Below are 19,588 nucleotides of genomic sequence, written 5' to 3'. Positions count from 1 at the left end.
GCCTAAGTATAGTTAGGGTCAGACTTGAATCTCAGATGCGTTGCATGTATTGCTACCTATCCTTCAAGGTGAGGCCACAATACACGCAAATACCTTGTGTGATTGTTTTTATTACTTGTATTGTGGTAGCAGTTAGAGGCCAGAGCCTCATTGTGCTATGCTTTGTACTAACATATAACAAAGATGGTCGTTGCCCTTGAGAAAGTCAACTTGTACATGTCAGTCTTCTCAAAATTTAAAAAGATGAAACGTTAGAAAAGGTCTCTCTTGTTTTCACTAAAATGAAACTTGATACATTTATTCTGAGTTTCTTTCATTAGAAGAATTAGGAGAATGGAGAGCTAGCACATTCCTGCAGAAACCTCAGGGATTAAGCTGTTACATCTGGTGTACAGAGAATTAACAAACCAGTTTCAACAAGCTTGATCTTTCTGGGAAAAGCGGGGTGGGAGGGGGGGGACTAAAATACAAGCTAAGCAAAGAAAGAACTGATAACCTTGCAAGATTTATTTTGAGTATTTTGCTCATAAACCACATAGAAAGAACTGTCAGATGTAAAAAAATATTTATTACTGAAGCAAGCAAGAGTAAAAAGAACAGCTTGTGAAAACCCTTCTAGACAAACTAATGGTAGATGTTCCACTGATAGCATAACTTTGTTTGCTTCTTTCCAGTACATCCATCCATAAGGAACAAGATATGCTGTTATACCATATCCTGCATGCAAAAGCATTAATATCTAAAGTGTTTAAAGAATGACAGACATTAAGGTGTGAAATTATATTAGATATACACGTTTGGGATCCAATATCACATGGTAAGGTTTGCAACTACACCTGACACCTCCAAGCCTTTGATATTTTGTGAGGGAAGAGGCTGAAAGACTTCACATTCAAGACTGCTGACCTATGAAAAGGTAAACAATAGAAATTCCTGACTCAACCACATGACTGTTTTCAGACAATCCTGAGCTCTTTTTTCTTTAGTTATGTAATAATATGAATTATAGTATGGCTCTTGCCACTGAATGCTGGATGCCATAATCTAATTGGCTGTTTCATCATTTCTGCTGATATGGTACTCCTGTGTATACTAACATGAGGTTAATAGCTTCCTATGAATATACCTAGAAAACTTTAATACCAGTGGAGTCTGACAGGGACCGTGTTGTGTGTATGTGGGGAGAGAGAGTGGGTTTTTGGGGTGCTGAGAGTGTGTCAGCATGCTGTCTTGTAAGTTCAGACTCCCCTTTCCCCCCTGCCTCTCTCCCTCTCTCTCTCTCTCTCACTCAAAGCAAACAATAAATGTTTGCTTTTCTCTGAGCTGACAAGCAGCCGGCTTCTCCAAATCGAGCTTTGAAAGGGCATTTCCGCATTCCTGCGGCCGATTTCACAACAATGACACAAGTGGCCACTTGACTTAAGGGGATTATGGGACGTTTCCCGACGCTGATCACAGCACAGTAACGCAATACCTCATTCACACTTGTGCCATGGCACTCCAGCAGGGGTGCAGCAAACGTTATTCCACTCATCGAGATGGAGTACAAGCAGCGCTGTAGCTGTGGAGTCAGAGAGCTCTACGTGCCTTGCCAGTGTGGACAGGGAGTGAGCTAGGGTGCCCGGGGCTGCTTTATTGTGCTGTAACTTGCAAGTGTAGCCAAGGCCTTAGTGAAAGTATTTTCAGTGGAGTGGAGAGGGTGGAAACTGTATTGAATGGGGTCAATAAGGTAGCTGGAAGATTGGAACTTAAGGCAGCAACTGTAGATGGCACATCCAATAAGCTTGGTGAGGAAGGGAAGAATAGAGATATGGCAGTAGATGGAGAGGCAGGAGGGGTCAAGATTGGGTTGAATGGAGGACAGGTTGTATGATTTTGAAAGAAAATGGATGACATACCTAAGATATATAGAAGAAACAACAGTAGAGTTGTAGATTGCCAAAATGTGTACATTCAAAATGAGAAATATGATAAAGAAACATAATAGTTAAAGACCATGGGATAGAGAGTTTGTTTTCTATTCTCTCTTTAGTGGGATTCCTACATATTAAACTGTTATTGCTTTAAGTGACACCTATACTTAATGTTGCCAGACACTTCATTATAAATTACTTATTTAAATTACTATTTAAGTTACTTATAACTTTGCCAAACTTTAACCATTTGGGCTGAAGTCTTCCATGCCGGTGTCTACCTCAGGTTGAATTTTGGGGGAAATTTCAGCTTAAATGGTTCAGCTGTTTCTGTAAACAAGGTCAGGGAAAAACTGGTTGTTTTGCCATGTTATTTTTTTTAACAATTTCATTGAGAATCTCTAGCATCTCAATGCTAATATCATATGAGGAGGACAAAAAGAACTGTTGAATAACTTTGTTGTTGTTGTCCTTTATGATCGAAGAGAACATTGATGGTATTCTCTCTTGTGAGTACAATTGTGGCTAAAAAGTCTGATGTGTGGGTGGCAGTCCTTTCCACGTTGAGTGCATATGTAGCTCGATACTGGGGACGGGATTACAGTCTATGCCCACGGAATCTTATGCTGTTTACGACTCAGCCTTTGTGCCTCAAGAGCCATATGGTAATTAATCTCAAACTAACTCCATCACTGACTGCTGCTTGCCAGAGTGATCTGTCTGTTGCTGACAACTCCCAGCTGTCAACGTCAATGTTGCATTGCTTCAAGTTAAGCTTCAGTGTGTCCTTGAAGTGTTTCTTCTGGTCGCCTTGTGTGCAGTTACCCACTTTCATTTCACCATACAGCAACTGCTTTGGCATTCTGGTGTCATCCATCCTCAACACATGACCAGCCCAACACAAGTGTGATGTGATGAGCAATTCTTGTAGAATGGCTGCGTTCCAGAACCTCGTTATTGCTAACTTTATCCTGCCATTTGATGTGGAGTATGGCACACAGATGTTGTAAAAGGAACTTATCTAGAAGGTTGATGCGATGCCTGTAGCAGGTCCAGGTTTCACACTCATACAACAAATTGGACAGCACAACCGCTTTATAAACTTTTAGCTCAATTTGAAGTCTAATACAATGTTGTTGCCAGACTCTGCCTGATAGTCTGCCAAATGATGACATGACTTTTGTTATGATTTGTTCATTGAATGAGGCAGAGGCCCTGTCAAAAAACTAGTACGTAATTATGTCATTAGACTGTATCACAATGCACATGCACATGAAGACCAAATTAACATTGCACTGGCATCCTTAATTCAGGCATTTTCTAACTTTTGAGTGCTAAACTTTGCAACATTAACATTCTTTTAACCTAGTTCTTTTGGATGTAACACGATATACGTGATACTATATATACTGTACTGAAAGAAAGAGACAGATATATACTACACTGAGGGTATGGCTACACTTGACATTTCAAAGCGCTGCCGCGGCAGCGCTTTGAAGTATGAGTGTGGTCGGAGCGCCAGCGCTGGGAGAGAGCTCTCCCAGCGCTGCACGTAAACCACATCCCTTACGGGTGTAGCTTGCAGCGCTGGGAGCCGTGCTCCCAGCACTGCGGCACTGATTACACTGAGGCTTTACAGCGCTGTATCTTACAGTGCTCAGGAGGGTGTTTTTTCACACCCCTGAGCGCGAAAGTTGCAGCGCTGTAAAGCGCCAGCGTAGCCATGGCCTGGCATTGGCTGAATTGGGATTTGCACTGAAGCTAAGCATTTCTCATTAGTGTTATCTTCAAACAGAGGTTTCTGAAAGGAACTATTGAGCCACATTTTTGGAATTACATCAGTGAAAATCTGTAGTAACTCCACTGAAGCCAACAGATTTATATTAGTGTAACAGATCATTTGCACCACTGTCTCTCCCAATTACAACACGAAAGCTGTGAAATATGTAACTGGTATATACTACCATTACATGACATTTTCGTACACAATTGATGGCCTTGGTAGAGATATATGTATATAAATCTACCTACCAAAATCCTCAAATGCATATTAAAAGTGATTTGAAATTTAAGGAAATCATAACAGGAAACTGAAAACATGTGGAACGGGGGTATATAACAATTCTAAATAAAAACATACTGATATAAAATACCTTTTACATTTCTGACATAGGAAAAACAAATGCTTCAACTGTTTTCTTAACAAAGGAAGAAAACTCTGACAGAAGCTCACCCCGAAAAGCAATTCTAACAATGACAAATCAGTATGCATGGATGGGATGAAGGATGATATAGATGATTCCTATACTTCTGGTAAGGAAATGGATTTCATTGTAAGGTGCAAAAGGTTACTGTTATAAATATTAAGTTGCAAAGAAAACTATCTACCTGTAATTCTCAATCTCAGAAAGTGCTCTAACAGGGCATCACTCTTGGGTCTGCCCTCCACAATGTCACAGGCAGGAACTTCCATAAAATGAGTATTTTAAAATGAATAAACTCCTGACCAGCAGAAGTTGTGTGCCTATACTTGCTGAGAGGATAGTATGATCCCTACTGTCTCCAATGGGTAGTTCCTTTTTTAAGCAAACAGTAGAAAGCATGAAGAATGCAAATTGAACCCCCAACTCTGCAGGCAATCTGTGTGAGAGAGAGTGAGGATCTGCTATAATTATACACCTGTATTTCTTCTTCTCAGAAAGGAAGTAATTTTCTTTTCTCCAAGTGGTGGTGGTAATATACCTTTACTCTAGCAGACTAAAAATCTCAAGGGATGTCTCTCTGAAAGCTGAAGTTGTAGCAATAAATTGTAACATAGAGGAAACAGCAACATTCATGTTGGCAGTAGCAGTGAGAAAAAATATCAGGGATAGAACAGTAATAAAGAAATAAGTTTTTGTATTTAACAAGTAGGGAATAAAATCCCACAGCCAAACAAGTAAACAGTGACAACCAGGAAAAAACAACCTGAAGTGAACTAGAGGGGTGGGAGAGTTGGGCTGCTCTCAGCTCCAAAATAGGTTCTGTAGCACTATTAGGCAACTCTTGGATTAACGACCTTATGGAGAGCCAGGCAATAAAGCTTTTAGAGAACTCCAGGTGTCTACCCTGCAAATTTCCCCAAAAGGAATGATTAGAGGTTGGCTCTGAACATTCTCCATCATGTAGGTGAGTTCTGATGGCTGTTAGATTTGTCTGAGCCACGAGAAATGTCACTGCCAGTTGAGCTGGAAAATCAGCCCCCAGACTCTTGATGAGCCACAATGACTGACCTTGCAGGAAAGGGCTGACTACTTCGCAGATGTCAAAATGCTGTGACGGGGTCTAACTTAACAGACTTGCACCAAAATGGGTACTGCTGACACAATTTTGATGGCCATTTGGGTCACTTAGAACTTGTCCAGTGATGTCTTATGGGCCATCATGTCATTGGTTTTAGCAGAAATTTCAGAATAGGCTAACTGAGTCTTGATGTACAACCTTCAGCCAGGGACATTGGGATAGTGATACCACAGCAAGCTGAGTCATGGTTTCCCCTAAACCCTATGTCATGTTCACCAGGGATCTCTTACAACCATATTCAAGGTATGGCTTTTACCTGCTGGTTGCTCCTCACACAGGTCTGATAAATAAGGGAGAAAACCGTAGCAACAGTAACAATAACATACAGCAGCAAATTCAAACAAGGGCCTTGTGGGACACACACACCAACTTGTTTCCTGTGATACACACAATCATTTGTTTTTGGATAAATATTATCCTGACAATAGCAGAGAAAAGGGAGGGGAAAAAGAAAATCCTGGAAATTGACAAACTGGAATAATGGAGGGCTCTGCTGTTGTACGCTGGCAGTAGCAGCCCATAAAAGTCCCTCTGCTATGTGCACTGAAAAAGTAACTAACAGGTAGGGACATATGAAGCTGCTTTTACCCCTTCAGTGGCAGCATACACACAAACACCTTCTCTGGCAAGGCAAGTTAAGAGCATCACAGTGCTATATCTAATGACATTCCCATTATTCACACAGAGGGAAGACAAGACTGGGAGTGAAGATCTATTTTAATATGTACCATTTAGAGCAAAACACATTTTAAGAGTGTCTCATTTATGGATCTCGTGTTCACTCATCCACTCCCCTTTTAGTAACCCACCTTATGGCCAAGAAGGGCTGGCCTCAGTTCTCTCGGAAGCCTGTTAATTCTACTTCAAGTGCTATCTAGAAGGGTTATTCAATAGTGAAGCAAAGTATTCCTCCTTCCTCATTGGCCTCGGGGCCAAGCCTACTGCTTCCTCAGTGTTTGAGAGAGAAGTCTCAGGAACCTGGTTTGATTTCCCCTATGATGTACTGCTGGGGACGGAGTCCCTTTTAAGTTTCACTGTCCACGTCACTGTTCTCTAACATGACAGCTGGCCATTACCTCACTTTCGTTGCAACAGAAGATGTCGGAATGGGTGTAAAATTGTGGATCTAGTTCTGCATGGGCTGGAGCAGGATTAAATAAAGTCTTCACTGCAACAGAATGAAAGAAGTTGTCTAAATCAATGGCATTTTTGCATAATACATTTACAAACCACTGCCTGGAACCCCAAACTCCCTATTGGAGCTAATACATTTCAGCTCCTCATCTTCTCCCCATGGATATGCAAACTACTCACAGACACATAAAACCCAGAAAAACCCTGTTTTTTAATTTTACAAAGTATTTAACCATTTTCTTTATTGTATTACAGAAAAATACATAAACCACCCAAATTGATATGCATTCATCTGCTTTTAGGGGGAAATGAGAGGAAAGCAACAGGCAAGATTCAAACTGTATTCAAAAGATTTTTTTTAACTAAAACAAATTCTAAATTTAGATATCTAATATAAATCATTTCATTTGTGAAGCGTCTTCCCTCTGAGCATTTACTAACATGAGCTTTACTAACATTGATTTAGCCTCAGAACTTCCTGGGAGGAAGGTAAGCATTGTAATCTTAATTTGACACATGAGGAAACTGGGTTACAGAGTGACGAAGGCTTTGTCTAGACTACAATTTTAAAGCATTAGGAGGTATTAGCTAATGTTCCAACACTAGGATAGCTGGTGGAGATGATATCTTGGTTAAAACCTGTCAAAGTGTGTTAGCTAATACCTCCTAACAACTTGCCTTTAAATTTACTCTAGACAAAGCCTCAGGCCTCATCTACACTAGAAAAGGTTTGCCATATCAGTAGAATGTAAGTGACTTACTCAATGTTACACAGAAATCTATGAATTCCTTGCTATGCCAGTCTCCTGGTTAGTACATCTGTTTCTTAGCTACAAGATCATCCCTTCTTCCATAGGAAACATATCCTCTTAGATTAGAAATTTACTTATATTCAGTGACAGACGTTTTCAAACTTGCAAGTCTGCCTCTTAAATCTATATTTAGGCACCTGAGCGTAAGCAGCCTGAATTTCAGACACGCCAGCACTTATGAATCCATTTTATTTGAACGGAAGCCTCAGTTGATCAGAAACTTCAGGAATATGAATGTAGAAGCTGAACTTTAGACACTCAGATTTGAAAAGTTTAGGCCAGTGACAACTTCACAATTCCTCTCTATCTTCTTATCATTTGAAAATGCTGTTGCAGACAAAACAACTACATTACAAGAACATTACTGAAGTTGCAAAATAAAACACTCAGAAGTTAGGAAATGCTAGAAGTAGGCTTGCCTGTGCAGCCTTAATTCAGCCCCCTTGTGCATTTCATTTATGATGCAGTCTAATTATATGATTATCACATTTTTTTCATAGTTTTTCTTAACTTTGAGTGCTTATCTTTGCCATCTTAATAATGTTCTATCAACATAGTGTTTTTGTATGTGATTTCCCAGTATTTTTTTAAAAAGCAAAATGAAAACAGATATGCCATCATCTGGCATCATATTGATATACTCATGTAGATCATCAGCAGGACTGGAACTTTTAGATCCACAGCACAGACTTCTGCCACTTGGGCTAACAGAGTAACTAACAGCAGTAGTACTTTGTTTTTCTATATGTGGACCAGCACTAAAGGCAGATGAGACACTTTGCCAGTGGATTTCAGAGATATTTGCTGACAGTAGAGGAATGTAAGACTCAGGAATCTGGGGTGTCATTCCAGGCTCTGGAGGGAGTGCATTTAGTGGGCATAGACTCTTCTGCCCTTTCAATGCAAGCTTAATCCCTTATCCCCAGTCCTCTCTCTTCTCCACCCCTCGCCACCCCATTTCAGTCCTGTACTCCTTACCTAGCTGCAATCAGTCTCCATTCCTCAGCCTTTTCTCCCCAGTCCTAGACTCTTTGTCCACCCATTTCTAGACTCAACCCTTTGAACTTCCTGTCCTAATCTTTCTCCCATCACTCCCAATCTTCACCACCCCCTGTGCCCTCACTCCCAGTGTGCTTGCCCAGCCCGCTTGCCCAGCCCTGGCCTGGAGCAACCAGGAACAGGAATTATAAGGAAAGTCTTGTAAACCCCCTGCTGGATTCATTTCCATCCATAGAGAACTGCATCACAATTCTCCTCCAACACATCATTAATGGGCCTGATATTATTAACTTCCATTTTATATTGTCTATCATCTCCAAGGCACTTTGGGATCCTTGAACTTTTCAAGCACGGGAAGAACTGCACTCACCACTGAAATGGAGCCACCTCTGGGAAGGGACATGGCAGCAGTTTAACAGCACACAGCAACATTACACAGCAGTTAAAAGAAGGAATACAGTGTTCAAGTCAAACTTCCAGGGGAATTCATGTACGCTCAATATAGTTCCTCAAGATGATGTCTAACTAGGATAGATCAGAGGCTAACACCCTTGCTTTTGTACAAACTGTCATGGAATCTTTCATGACCAGAGACATTGGGAAAACCAATTTTTTCCATATGTAGTTTGCAAAACCAATACAAGTGAGATTCACTGAATGGAAATGTAGGGCTCCTAGGCCTCCATCCATCCTCACCTCCTTTTTAAAAATTCCTTTTAATTAAAAAACAAAAATAAAAAAACACCAAACTGAAAACAGAGATTTGAGGCATCTAGACAGGCATCTAGATGTGCATCTGTTAAATAAAAATAGTCTACTGTACTTCCTAACATACAGTATTGCATTATACATGAGGGTGCTGCAGGCTAAACCACGGGAAACAACTGACAGCCAGGATGGGTTTAAGATTCCACAGTGTTACAAAGCAAAACATTTACTTAGATTTGACTGTACAGAGCATTTGCCAACGTGCAGCATATTATCTATGGCAGAGTTGGCCCAAAAAAGGCTTGACTGCACAAAGATTCCAGACTGAAGACTCAGAACAGTACCAGTCCTAAGGCTGCTCCTGTCTCTTGCTGACACATTGTACTGCCTAATGCTGCTAAGGCTACGTCTTCACTGTGTACCTTACAATGGCACAGCAGTGCCGCTACAGCCCTGCTGCTGTAACGGTACATCTACACTACCTGCTGGATCGGCGGGTAGCAATTAATCTATCGAGGAATTGATTTATCGCGTGTAGTGTAGACGCGATAAATCGATCTTTGATTGCTCTCCCATCGACTACTGAACTCCAGCAGCATGAGAGGCGGAAGCAAAGTCGACGTGGGAGCCGCAGCTGTTGATCCAGCGCTGCGAGGATGCAAAGTAAGTAATTTTAATTCAATTTAAGATACGTCGACTTCAGCTACACTATTCTCATAGCTGAAGTTGCGTATCTTAGATCGATTCCCCCTCCCCGCATGTAGACCAGGCCTTAGGTATGCGGTGTAGCTGCTCTTTATCAACAGGACAGAGCTCTCCTGCTGGGGAAAAAAAAAAACAAACAGTAGTTTTGTCGGCAGGAGAGTGACTCTTGCTGACAAAGGGCTGTCCATGCCAGCGCTTTTCATTGGTAAAACTTTTGTCAGTCTGGGTGTGTGTTTTTTTTTTCACACCCTTGAGAGTGCAGAGTAGACATAGCCATAGTCTTTGCTGGCCCAGTCAATGTGTTGTTTTTTCAAACTTCCATTTAATAGTGAAACATTCCATTTCTCCTTTGTCAGAGACTCATCTCTTAGCCTAAGGAGGTACAGAAGTAAAATGTTTTAATCAAGATCACACATTGACTCAGGGTATGTCTACATCTACAATTTTGCAGCGCTGGTTGTTACAGCTGTATTAGTACAGCTGTATAGGGCCAGCGCTGCAGAGTGGCCACACTTACAGCAACCAGCGCTGCAAGTGGTGTTAGATGTGGCCACACTGCAGCGCTGTTGGGCGGCTTCAAGGGGGGTTCGGGAAACGCGAGAGCAAACTGCGGGGAAGCAGGTCTCCTTCCCTGGTTTGCTCCAGTGTTCCCCGAACCCCCCTGCAAGCAGATCTCCTTCCCCGCGGTTTGCTCTCGCGTTCCCCGAACTCCCGTGAAAGCAGGTCTCCTTCCCCGCGGTTTGCTCTCGCGTTCCCCGAACCCCCGTGCAAGCAGGTCTCCTTCCCCGCGGTTTGCTCTCGCGTTCCCCGAACCCCCCTGCAAACCGCGGGGAAGGAGACCTGCTTGCACGGGGGTTCGGGGAACGCGAGAGCAAACCGCGGGGAAGGAGACCTGCTTGCAGGGGGGTTCGGGGAACGCGAGAGCAAACCGCGGGGAAGGAGACCTGCTTGCAGGGGGGTTCGGGGAACGCGAGAGCAAACCGCGGGGAAGGAGATCTGCTTGCACGAGGGTTCGGGGAACGCGAGAGCAAACCGCGGGGAAGGAGACCTGCTTCCCCGCGGTTTGCTCTCGCGTTCCCCGAACCCCCCTGCAAACCGTGGGGAAGGAGACCCGCTTTGGGGGGGGGATTCGGAGAACACCGGAGCAAACCGCGGGGAAGGAGACCTGCTTGATTACCAGAGAGGTATCCTCAGGTATGCTGGGATACCTGCTTATTCCACGGAGGTCAAGAAAAGCGCTGGTAAGTGTCTACACTTGATTACCAGCGCTGGATCACCAGCGCTGGATCCTCTACACCCGAGACAAAACGGGAGTACGGCCAGCGCTGCAAACAGGGAGTTGCAGCGCTGGTGATGCCCTGCAGATGTGTACACCTCCTAAGTTGCAGCGCTGTAACCCCCTCACCAGCGCTGCAACTTTGTGATGTAGACAAGCCCTCAGTGGCAGAGTTGACACCATAACCCAGGAGTTACCTCAAGTCCACTGTTTTAACCACTACACTAAATTACTTTGACCATTTGGATATAGTGCAATCAGTAAAGGCCTTAAAAAATCCCCATCTCTCATGTAATCCAGGTATTCCCTAAATAACTGAGGTCTTTCAAGGATAACAGAATTATCTGAAAAATAAAATTTATTTGCAGAAAAAAAATGGAAAAAAGCTAAAGTTTACATTAGCCTGAAAGAAACATTCCCCCACCCCTGCATTTATCGTTGTTAAAATATTTAAGAGGAAAAATTTTGGGGACTGCCTGTTCAGATTGCCCCATGCCTATCCTGTCATGACAGTACAGCTGGTGACTGGCATGCTAAAAAGCCGCTGCTGTATAATTGATAAAATTATGCATGTTGGTTCTGGTCTGCATATATTTATTTCAAAGCAAAGGAACCTTTTTGACAGAAACATTATAAATAATTACAATGATAAAACTGTCAAGGTTTAAATTCAAGGTCTCAGAGAAAACTTCTTCCCATGCTAGTTTTGTCCTTTTGTATTTGGTAAAATAGATTTTTTTTTCTACTCTGAGCTTTTGTTTTGTTTTGTTTTTTAATGGAGAACAAGCAGCATGGCTCTGGCTTCTTAACTTGTCATCCATGATGTCAGCACATTACTTGGAATGGTGCTTGGCAGTTAACTTGTACTCAGTTTTCTAGCTGGCTCTACAACACTGAGAGGGTAATGTGTAATTAACAGCCACTATTTAATTTCCCAAATATACTGATTTAAAAACCTGAAAAACATTCCCCATCAGATTTCACAATTTTAAGTTAGGTCAAATTTTGAGAATAGAGTATTTCAGAGGACTCCTTTGAAGATATTTTGCAGTCACACAACGTGAGGTTTTTCTGTTGGGAGAATGTCCTACGCCTGCCCTAGTGGCTTTTAGGCAGTTGTTTGACAGTTGTCTCAGAGCAGCAACCAAAATGGGCTGAGAAGATAGGCTTCCATGGATGGAAATGGATCCAAGTTAAGAAACAGTGGGGGTTCTTGTTGGACTACCGAAATAGAGGTGTTAAACTGCAATTTGGAAAGCACTTGGTCTCACAAAAGTTTTCTGATTGATAAACCAAATGTAGGGGTGGAAAGGAGTCACAAACAAACTCATTTGTCATATTTGCATCAAAATAATTTTGAATTCATGATACTATTATATGGATTTTTGTTCCAATGTGCACAATCCTATTAATGATATCCATAAACACTTAAAACAACTGAAGATTCAGGGCCAGATTCTTCCATCTTGCACTTTACACAGTTGTTTAAGCTGTGAAAAGTATATGAAAAATGTGTTTAAAATGCCACTAAATATGATAACATTTTAACCCACTTTGCACTGGTACAGATGACCTCAAGAGGTACAAGGCAGTGGAGAATGAGATCCTCAAATCCTTCTAAACCAGGTGTTCTCAAACTTCATTGAACCGTGACCCCTTTCTGACAACAAAAATTACTACACGATCACAGGAGGTGGGACTGAAGCCTGAGCCCTGCTGCCCTGTGGAGGGGCCCAAAGGCAAAGCCCGAGCCCCGCCCCCCGGGGCAGAGGGGCCAAAGCCAAAGGGCTTCAGCCCCATGCAGGGGGCCTGTAACCTGAGCCCTGTCACCCACAGCTGAAGCCCTCGGGCTTCAGCTTTGGCCCCAGGCAGTGGGGCTCGGGCTTCAGCTTCCGCCCCAAGCCCCAGCAAGTCTAATGCCAGCCCTGGCTGCCCCATTAAAAAGGGCTTGTGACCCACTTTGAGGTCCTGAGCCACAGTTTGAGAACCGCTGTTCTAAATGTAAGGTATCATGATTTGGAAGCATGAGGCTGGGGCTAGGAGCAAGGAAATCCTGAATCATAATCCCAGCTCTGTCACTGATCTGTGCGTGACTTTAGCCAAGTCATTTACTGCAACCTTTCAGGCTCAGTTTCCCAGTGGGTAAAATGAGAACAAAATTTTGAATTTCACATGGCCTAATGGCCATGGCCATCATTGCTTAATCTTTCACCCAATATTGTTTAAATGCTGTGGTGGATAAACTTGGGTAGTTTAAAGTGCTACAAACAAAACAAAACATCACATCAACACTGAAACTCCATTCTCTAGGAAAAGAACAACAGCTTTTATCCATACGCTTCTTCAGTGTAGAAATCCACTGTCACAAAATAATCTATTCTGAAAGGCACAGTAACAATTAGATTTAAATTCCTGCCTGTGACATTATCCATTCTATGGCAACATGCCAAATACACAGAATACACATGGAGTTGTTGCTCAATCAGTAAATAATCAGAGAGACTTTATGGCATTTTATTATTTTTAATACTTGTATATAGCACCACAAATATGAATGGTGCTATACCGGAAGAATAGAGACATAAGCCTAATTCTGAATTTAGTGCATAAATTTTATATAAACATAGCTCCATTTATTTTAACTGAACTACTCCTGTTTTGTACTGGTGTGAGATCAGAATCAGGTCCATGGTTCTACTCCCTGCCTTGAGGCTAGATAAAAGAGGTTTACACAAAATGAGATTATGTAGATGTTTGTCTGCCATGATATGCATTATGATATTTTAAAATTTAATTTAGGTTTTATTAGAGTTGCATGAGGTTGTGGTCACTGTTTCATCTGTACTACAGGCTAGTGTGACAGAAATTAAAATGGTTTGCAGAAACCATGAAAAAAACTTTTGCAGAGACGAGACAAAGATGCAAAAGCAGTAACCTAATCGATGAACACTTAAGGTAAATTACCTCCATTGGAGTATGCCATTTTTAGGGCTTCCAGAGAAATAGCAGGTGTTATTTCTAGCTGGCAGATGATCACTTTGGCCTTGCAAATGGCATTAGCAGCCCTCTTCAGGTCTTCAGAATCCAAAAGCAAATTGGCTCCTGCGACTATGACAATAACATTCTGTCCTGAAGAGAAGATTCCATGTTTTAAACTATATACTACAATAAATTAAGGTAAATAAAACAACTCTTTGCCCTTTTCCAGTGCCTTTCACATGAGGATTTCAAAGCGCTTTTCAAAAAAACTTGGAAAGCTGCATGCTTGTGCACTTAATCATCCAAAGATTTCAGTGACAAAGACCTGTGCATAAAAGATGTTATATTGTACTCCAAACACAATGAAGTATAGACATTTTCTGAGGATTTTACACATAGAGATTTTTTTCCCAAGTTTGATTTTCATGTTCTGTTTGGACTAAAAAGAACCACTACACTACCAAATTGGAGATACCAGGGTACTGAGTGTCCCCTAAAAACATCTGTGCCTTCCTGTGATGTTACCTTAGCAGAAGTAATCACACTGATATAGTGAGTCACGATGCCCAAAATGCATTCAGAATTTTAACCATCCCTTTAGTTTAGGATCACTGCATATTGGATCAAATCTGTGAAAATTACGAGCATCCTGTGAATTTCAAGGAGAGGCAATCAGGGACACTCCACATTGTCAGTGTTTTGAAGCATTGTGAGAACCTGAAACAGGCCCTACCACCAATGGCATGAGTTTTAAAACAGATAGTTAATATTTGACTCATAAGAACTCTTTACAGAATATGTGGAGGGAGTAAAGATGGGCAGCCAATACCTTTGGCTCTTCCAATGGATATGCTGTAAAGCACAACTAGGGCAATAGTTCAAATCCCTTCTGGTGTCCTTTTTATTCTGATTGTTTGTTTAATGTATACAACTGGATGGGGAGGTTCATTACCCTAGGCTCTTGCTATTGTATTAAAAAACAAACAAAACAAAACAAGCATATTGCCTCTATTTGATTGCAGTTCTGTTTTTAGTTATACTGTTAAGATACTGAGAGACTTTCAGGCATGGATGCCTGCTAATTAAAATGTATTATTAATTACTAAGTATTAAATTCAATAAACCAGTTGCTCCTTGATCTACAGCTCCTACTCCTTGCCTCCACTGAAGATTCCTTTAGGGGCCGCCAATCACTAAAGGACACTGATTTTGTAATGGATTGAGTTAAACAGCTAGGTTTTAAAAATGCATTTTTTTTTTCTTTGGGCTTGTCTACATCAGAAAGTTGCAGCGCTGGTGAGGGAGTTACAGCGCTGCAACTTTGAAGGTGTACACATCTGCAGGGCACCACCAGCGCTGCAACTCCCTGTTTGCAGCGCTGGCCGTACTCCCGTTTTGTCTCGGGTGTAGAGGATCCAGCGCTGGTGATCCAGCGCTGGTAATCCAATGTAGACACTTACCAGCGCTTTTCTTGACCTCCGTGGAAGGAGGAAGCCTCTGGTAATCAAGCTGGTCTCCTTTCCCGGTTTGCTCTCTCGTTCCCGGAGCCCAGAGCAAGCAGGTCTCCTTCCCTGCGGTTTGCTGGGTGGCTCTGGGAACGAGAGAGCAAACCGCGGCGAAGCGGGTCTCCTTTCCCGGAGCCCAGAGCAAGCAGGTCTCCTTCCCTGCGGTTTGCTGGGTGGCTCCGGGAACGAGAGAGCAAACCGCGGCGAAGCGGGTCTCCTTGCCCGGTTTGCTCTCTCGTTCCCGGAGCCCAGAGCAAGCAGGTCTCCTTCCCTGCGGTTTGCTGGGTGGCTCCGGGAACGAGAGAGCAAACCGCGGCGAAGCGGGTCTCCTTTCCCGGAGCCCAGAGCAAGCAGGTCTCCTTCCCTGCGGTTTGCTGGGTGGCTCCGGGAACGAGAGAGCAAACCGCGGCGAAGCGGGTCTCCTTTCCCGGAGCCCAGAGCAAGCAGGTCTCCTTCCCTGCGGTTTGCTGGGTGGCTCCGGGAACGAGAGAGCAAACCGCGGCGAAGCGGGTCTCCTTTCCCGGTTTGCTCTCTCGTTCCCGGAGCCCAGAGCAAGCAGGTCTCCTTCCCTGCGGTTTGCTGGGTGGCTCCGGGAACGAGAGAGCAAACCGCGGCGAAGCGGGTCTCCTTTCCCGGTTTGCTCTCTCGTTCCCGGAGCCCAGAGCAAGCAGGTCTCCTTCCCTGCGGTTTGCTGGGTGGCTCCGGGAACGAGAGAGCAAACCGCGGCGAAGCGGGTCTCCTTTCCCGGTTTGCTCTCTCGTTCCCGGAGCCCAGAGCAAGCAGGTCTCCTTCCCTGCGGTTTGCTGGGTGGCTCCGGGAACGAGAGAGCAAACCGCGGCGAAGCGGGTCTCCTTTCCCGGTTTGCTCTCGCGTTCCCGGAACCCCCCTTGAAGCCGCCCAACAGCGCTGCAGTGTGGCCACATCTAACACCACTTGCAGCGCTGGTTGCTGTAAGTGTGGCCACTCTGCAGCGCTGGCCCTATACAGCTGTACTAATACAGCTGTAACAACCAGCGCTGCAAAACTTTAGATGTAGACATGGCCTTTGAATGAGACTTCAAAGTCCCTTGTGTAAGGAACATAGAAAGCAGATCTCCATGCTGACACTCTGAAGGGAAAGCAGGACAATGGAACAATGATCCCAAGCTTTCCAAAGCAATTCCACTGTCAATGACTTGGTTTAAAACATTTGAATAGCAAACCCTCAGCATTTTGGTCGACACCTTGTTTTTCAACAGATAAGCATGAGCATCTTGGTTGCAGGAAACCTCTCCAACAAATATATGCCATTCCAAAGCGTCTGGATTTTGCTATAGGAATATTCAAAGGCAAACAGCATCCATTTTGCCCAACATACCTTCTGAAAGTTTACATGGTGAGAAGCTAAAAATGGTGAATTGTAGCGGTCAGATGGAATAAAATTGTGGTGGCCCTCCGTCTGAAGTGTATGCTACTTACAATCCCAAATTCTACCCACTGGAGTACCTGCATGGTCCTGCTGAAATAATGAGCAGCAAGATAGTTAACTTTAGAGTTAATGGCATATTAAGATAATTGTAGCTGTTTGTTTCAACCTGTTTTTGCAGATTCAAGGTAGGCAGCCCTGCACTGGGTCACAGACAGAAGGGTTTTATTCTGCAACTATAAAGGGCTAGAGACTTACATTTTGCTTTAGACCAATAGTCCTACTAGAGAAATACAATATTACTACATTGTACCAGACAGTACTGGCTCAATCCAATATTTAGTGAAATAATGGATCACATTAGGGTGACCAGATAGCAAGTGTGAAAAATCGGGATGGCGTGGGGGGGTCATAGGGGGAAATAGGTGGCTATATAAGAAAAAGCCCCAAATATCAGGACATCTGGTCACCCTAGATCACATTCTGCTTTTATCTACACTGATTTTGTCTGGAGTAACACCACTGAAGACAACGAAGTTATTTCAACTTTATACCAGTATAAATGAGAGCAGAATCTGGCTCAAAATATTCAAAGTTAGCATTTCTGAGTCTACTACTATGGCAACCAATTTGCTTAAACAAGGACATTGGTGACACCAAGCAGGTGGGAACCCAGCACCAGAGACAATAAAACTGTATTAAATAGCAATGGACACTAGCAGCCAAGAAAAAAACATTTCTGTGCAATGTTTATCCTGCAATTCCTTTACTTACACTAGTAGATCTTGATTTCAATTAAATGGCTAAGGACTACTCATGTGAATAAGGGTTTGCTGATTAGGGTTTTAGGCATTTCATTTAAAATAGCAAGGGCTACATTCTCAACCAGTGTAAACTAGCATAGCTCCACTGAAGAGATGGAGCTAAACAAATTTAGACCAGATAGGGATTTAGTCCTTATTTTAAAAGTCCTCCTGATACTTAAACCAGTATGAATGCTGAGTACATAGATACTGCTTTCAACAGTGCTTTTAACCCTGCCGGCATCACTTATCAGAAAGATGGTGGCCACTAGCAGTAGGCTGTGGGCTACATGGAGTCACTCAGGAAGGTTAATCTGAATTATCTATTTTTTGTGATGTTTTTTAAATTGATTTTCAGAAAGAGCACAGACAATGAAAAGTACAAAAAGGTTAATTAACTTTTTTAATGATTGTTTAGACCAGTGGCTCTCAACCTTTCTAGACTACTGTACCCCTTTCAGGAGTCTGATTTGTCTTACGTTCCCCCAAGTTTGACCTCATGATTTGCTTACAAAATCAGACATAAAAATATAAAAGTGTCACCATATACTATTACTGAAAAATTGCTTACTTTCTCATTTGTACAGTATAATTATAAAATAAATCAACTGGAATATAAATATTGTGTTTACATTTCAGTATACAGAGCAGTATAAATAAGTCACTGTCTGTATGAAATTTTAGTTTGTACTGACTTGGCTGGTGCTTTCTGTGTAAGCCTGTTGTAAAATTAGGCAAATATCTAGATGAGTTTATGTACCTCCGGAAGACCTCTGCATACCCACAGGGTACGCGTACCCCTGGTGAGAACCACTGTGTGGATACTCATATATAGAATTAAATTGACCTTAATTCACTTTGGAAGTGAATTAAATTAAACTGAATTAAGACCACTTCATTTTTGAGTAAAAAAAATTCAAATTGGGTCTTAATGCAGTTTAATCCAATTTAAATTTACACCTTCAGTTAATACAGATTAATTTTTCTGAATACCCCTATGTAGACAAACCCTGAAAACTGCCAAATGAATTTAAAGTGCTATTTTAAAATACATTCTACAAATGCCCTATGATAGGAGTATCCAAGGCATGTCTACACTTAAAATGCGGCATCAGCACAACTGCACCAATGCAGCTGCACCACTCTGGCTCTTTAATGAAGATGCTCTAAAGTGACGGTAGAGAGCGTCTCCCATCGGTTTAGCTAATCTACCTCTGTGACAGGCAATAGCTATATCGGCAAGAGAGGTTCGCCCACCAACACAGTCTGTCTACGCTGCCGCTTAGGTAGGTATAACTACATTGTTCAGGGGTGTGGATTATTCACACCCCCAAGTGACCTAGTTATGGCAAAGTAATTTTATAATGTAGACCAGGGCTCAGAACACACTGCCAAATACAACAGGGGCACAGTTTTTCTTTAGAATACATGTGAAAGAGCCCTCAAGCCATCAGTGGTGTTTAAGGGCTTGTCTTCAAGGCTCCACAGTGCAGACTATGAGGGCATGAATTGAACTATGCACTAAAGTATTGCCCTGTAACTGCCCTATGTAGACCCTGCTAGTGTGAACTAAAAGGGACTAATGAGACTACCTTAATGTAAACTAGGTTCCTTTTAGTTCACATTAGCAGGGTCTATGCAGGGCAGTTACAGTGCAACGCTTTACCGTGTGCTGCAATTCACACTCCCATAGTCTGCACTGCGGCCGACAAACTCTGCTACATCTTAGCAGTCTCTCAACCTATCAGTACAACTGCAGTAAGAGCTGCAGAGCTCCTGCACAGTATTTCATAGGAAAAAAATGATAATGTCTGTGACTACAAACGAATATTATGAGAAATAGTTGCTTGACAAATCACAGAGTTCAGGAGCATAAGGACAAATTTTGGGTGTGTCCACGGTGATGTAGTTTCTCTACAGTCACTTGCTGAACACATTAAAAAGCCCCATTTTCCCAGTATATTAAAATAAGATGCTACATCCAGGTACCAGTTTCTTCTTAGCCCG

The 19,588-nt window shown here is 42.6% G+C and overlaps 1 protein-coding gene across 1 annotated transcript in view; it reads right to left on the bottom strand.

Annotated features, from left to right (window-relative positions):
• Positions 1 to 19,588, bottom strand: part of RBKS (ribokinase) — a 108,664-nt gene that overhangs the window by 38,287 nt on the left and 50,789 nt on the right. The window contains exons 5-6 of the mRNA XM_050948629.1: positions 13,854 to 14,018; positions 6,332 to 6,423 (exon numbers count right to left, since the gene is read on the bottom strand). Coding sequence (XP_050804586.1) covers positions 6,332 to 6,423; positions 13,854 to 14,018 — 257 coding nt within the window. The remainder of the gene's footprint in view (positions 1 to 6,331; positions 6,424 to 13,853; positions 14,019 to 19,588) is intronic.

Source organism: Gopherus flavomarginatus, chromosome 4 (assembly GCF_025201925.1).
Source record: "Gopherus flavomarginatus isolate rGopFla2 chromosome 4, rGopFla2.mat.asm, whole genome shotgun sequence".
In the NCBI taxonomy this organism is placed as follows: Eukaryota; Metazoa; Chordata; order Testudines; family Testudinidae; genus Gopherus; species Gopherus flavomarginatus.
The sequence above is the reverse complement of the archived record's forward strand: the minus strand, read 5'-3'. Positions and strand labels throughout refer to the sequence as shown.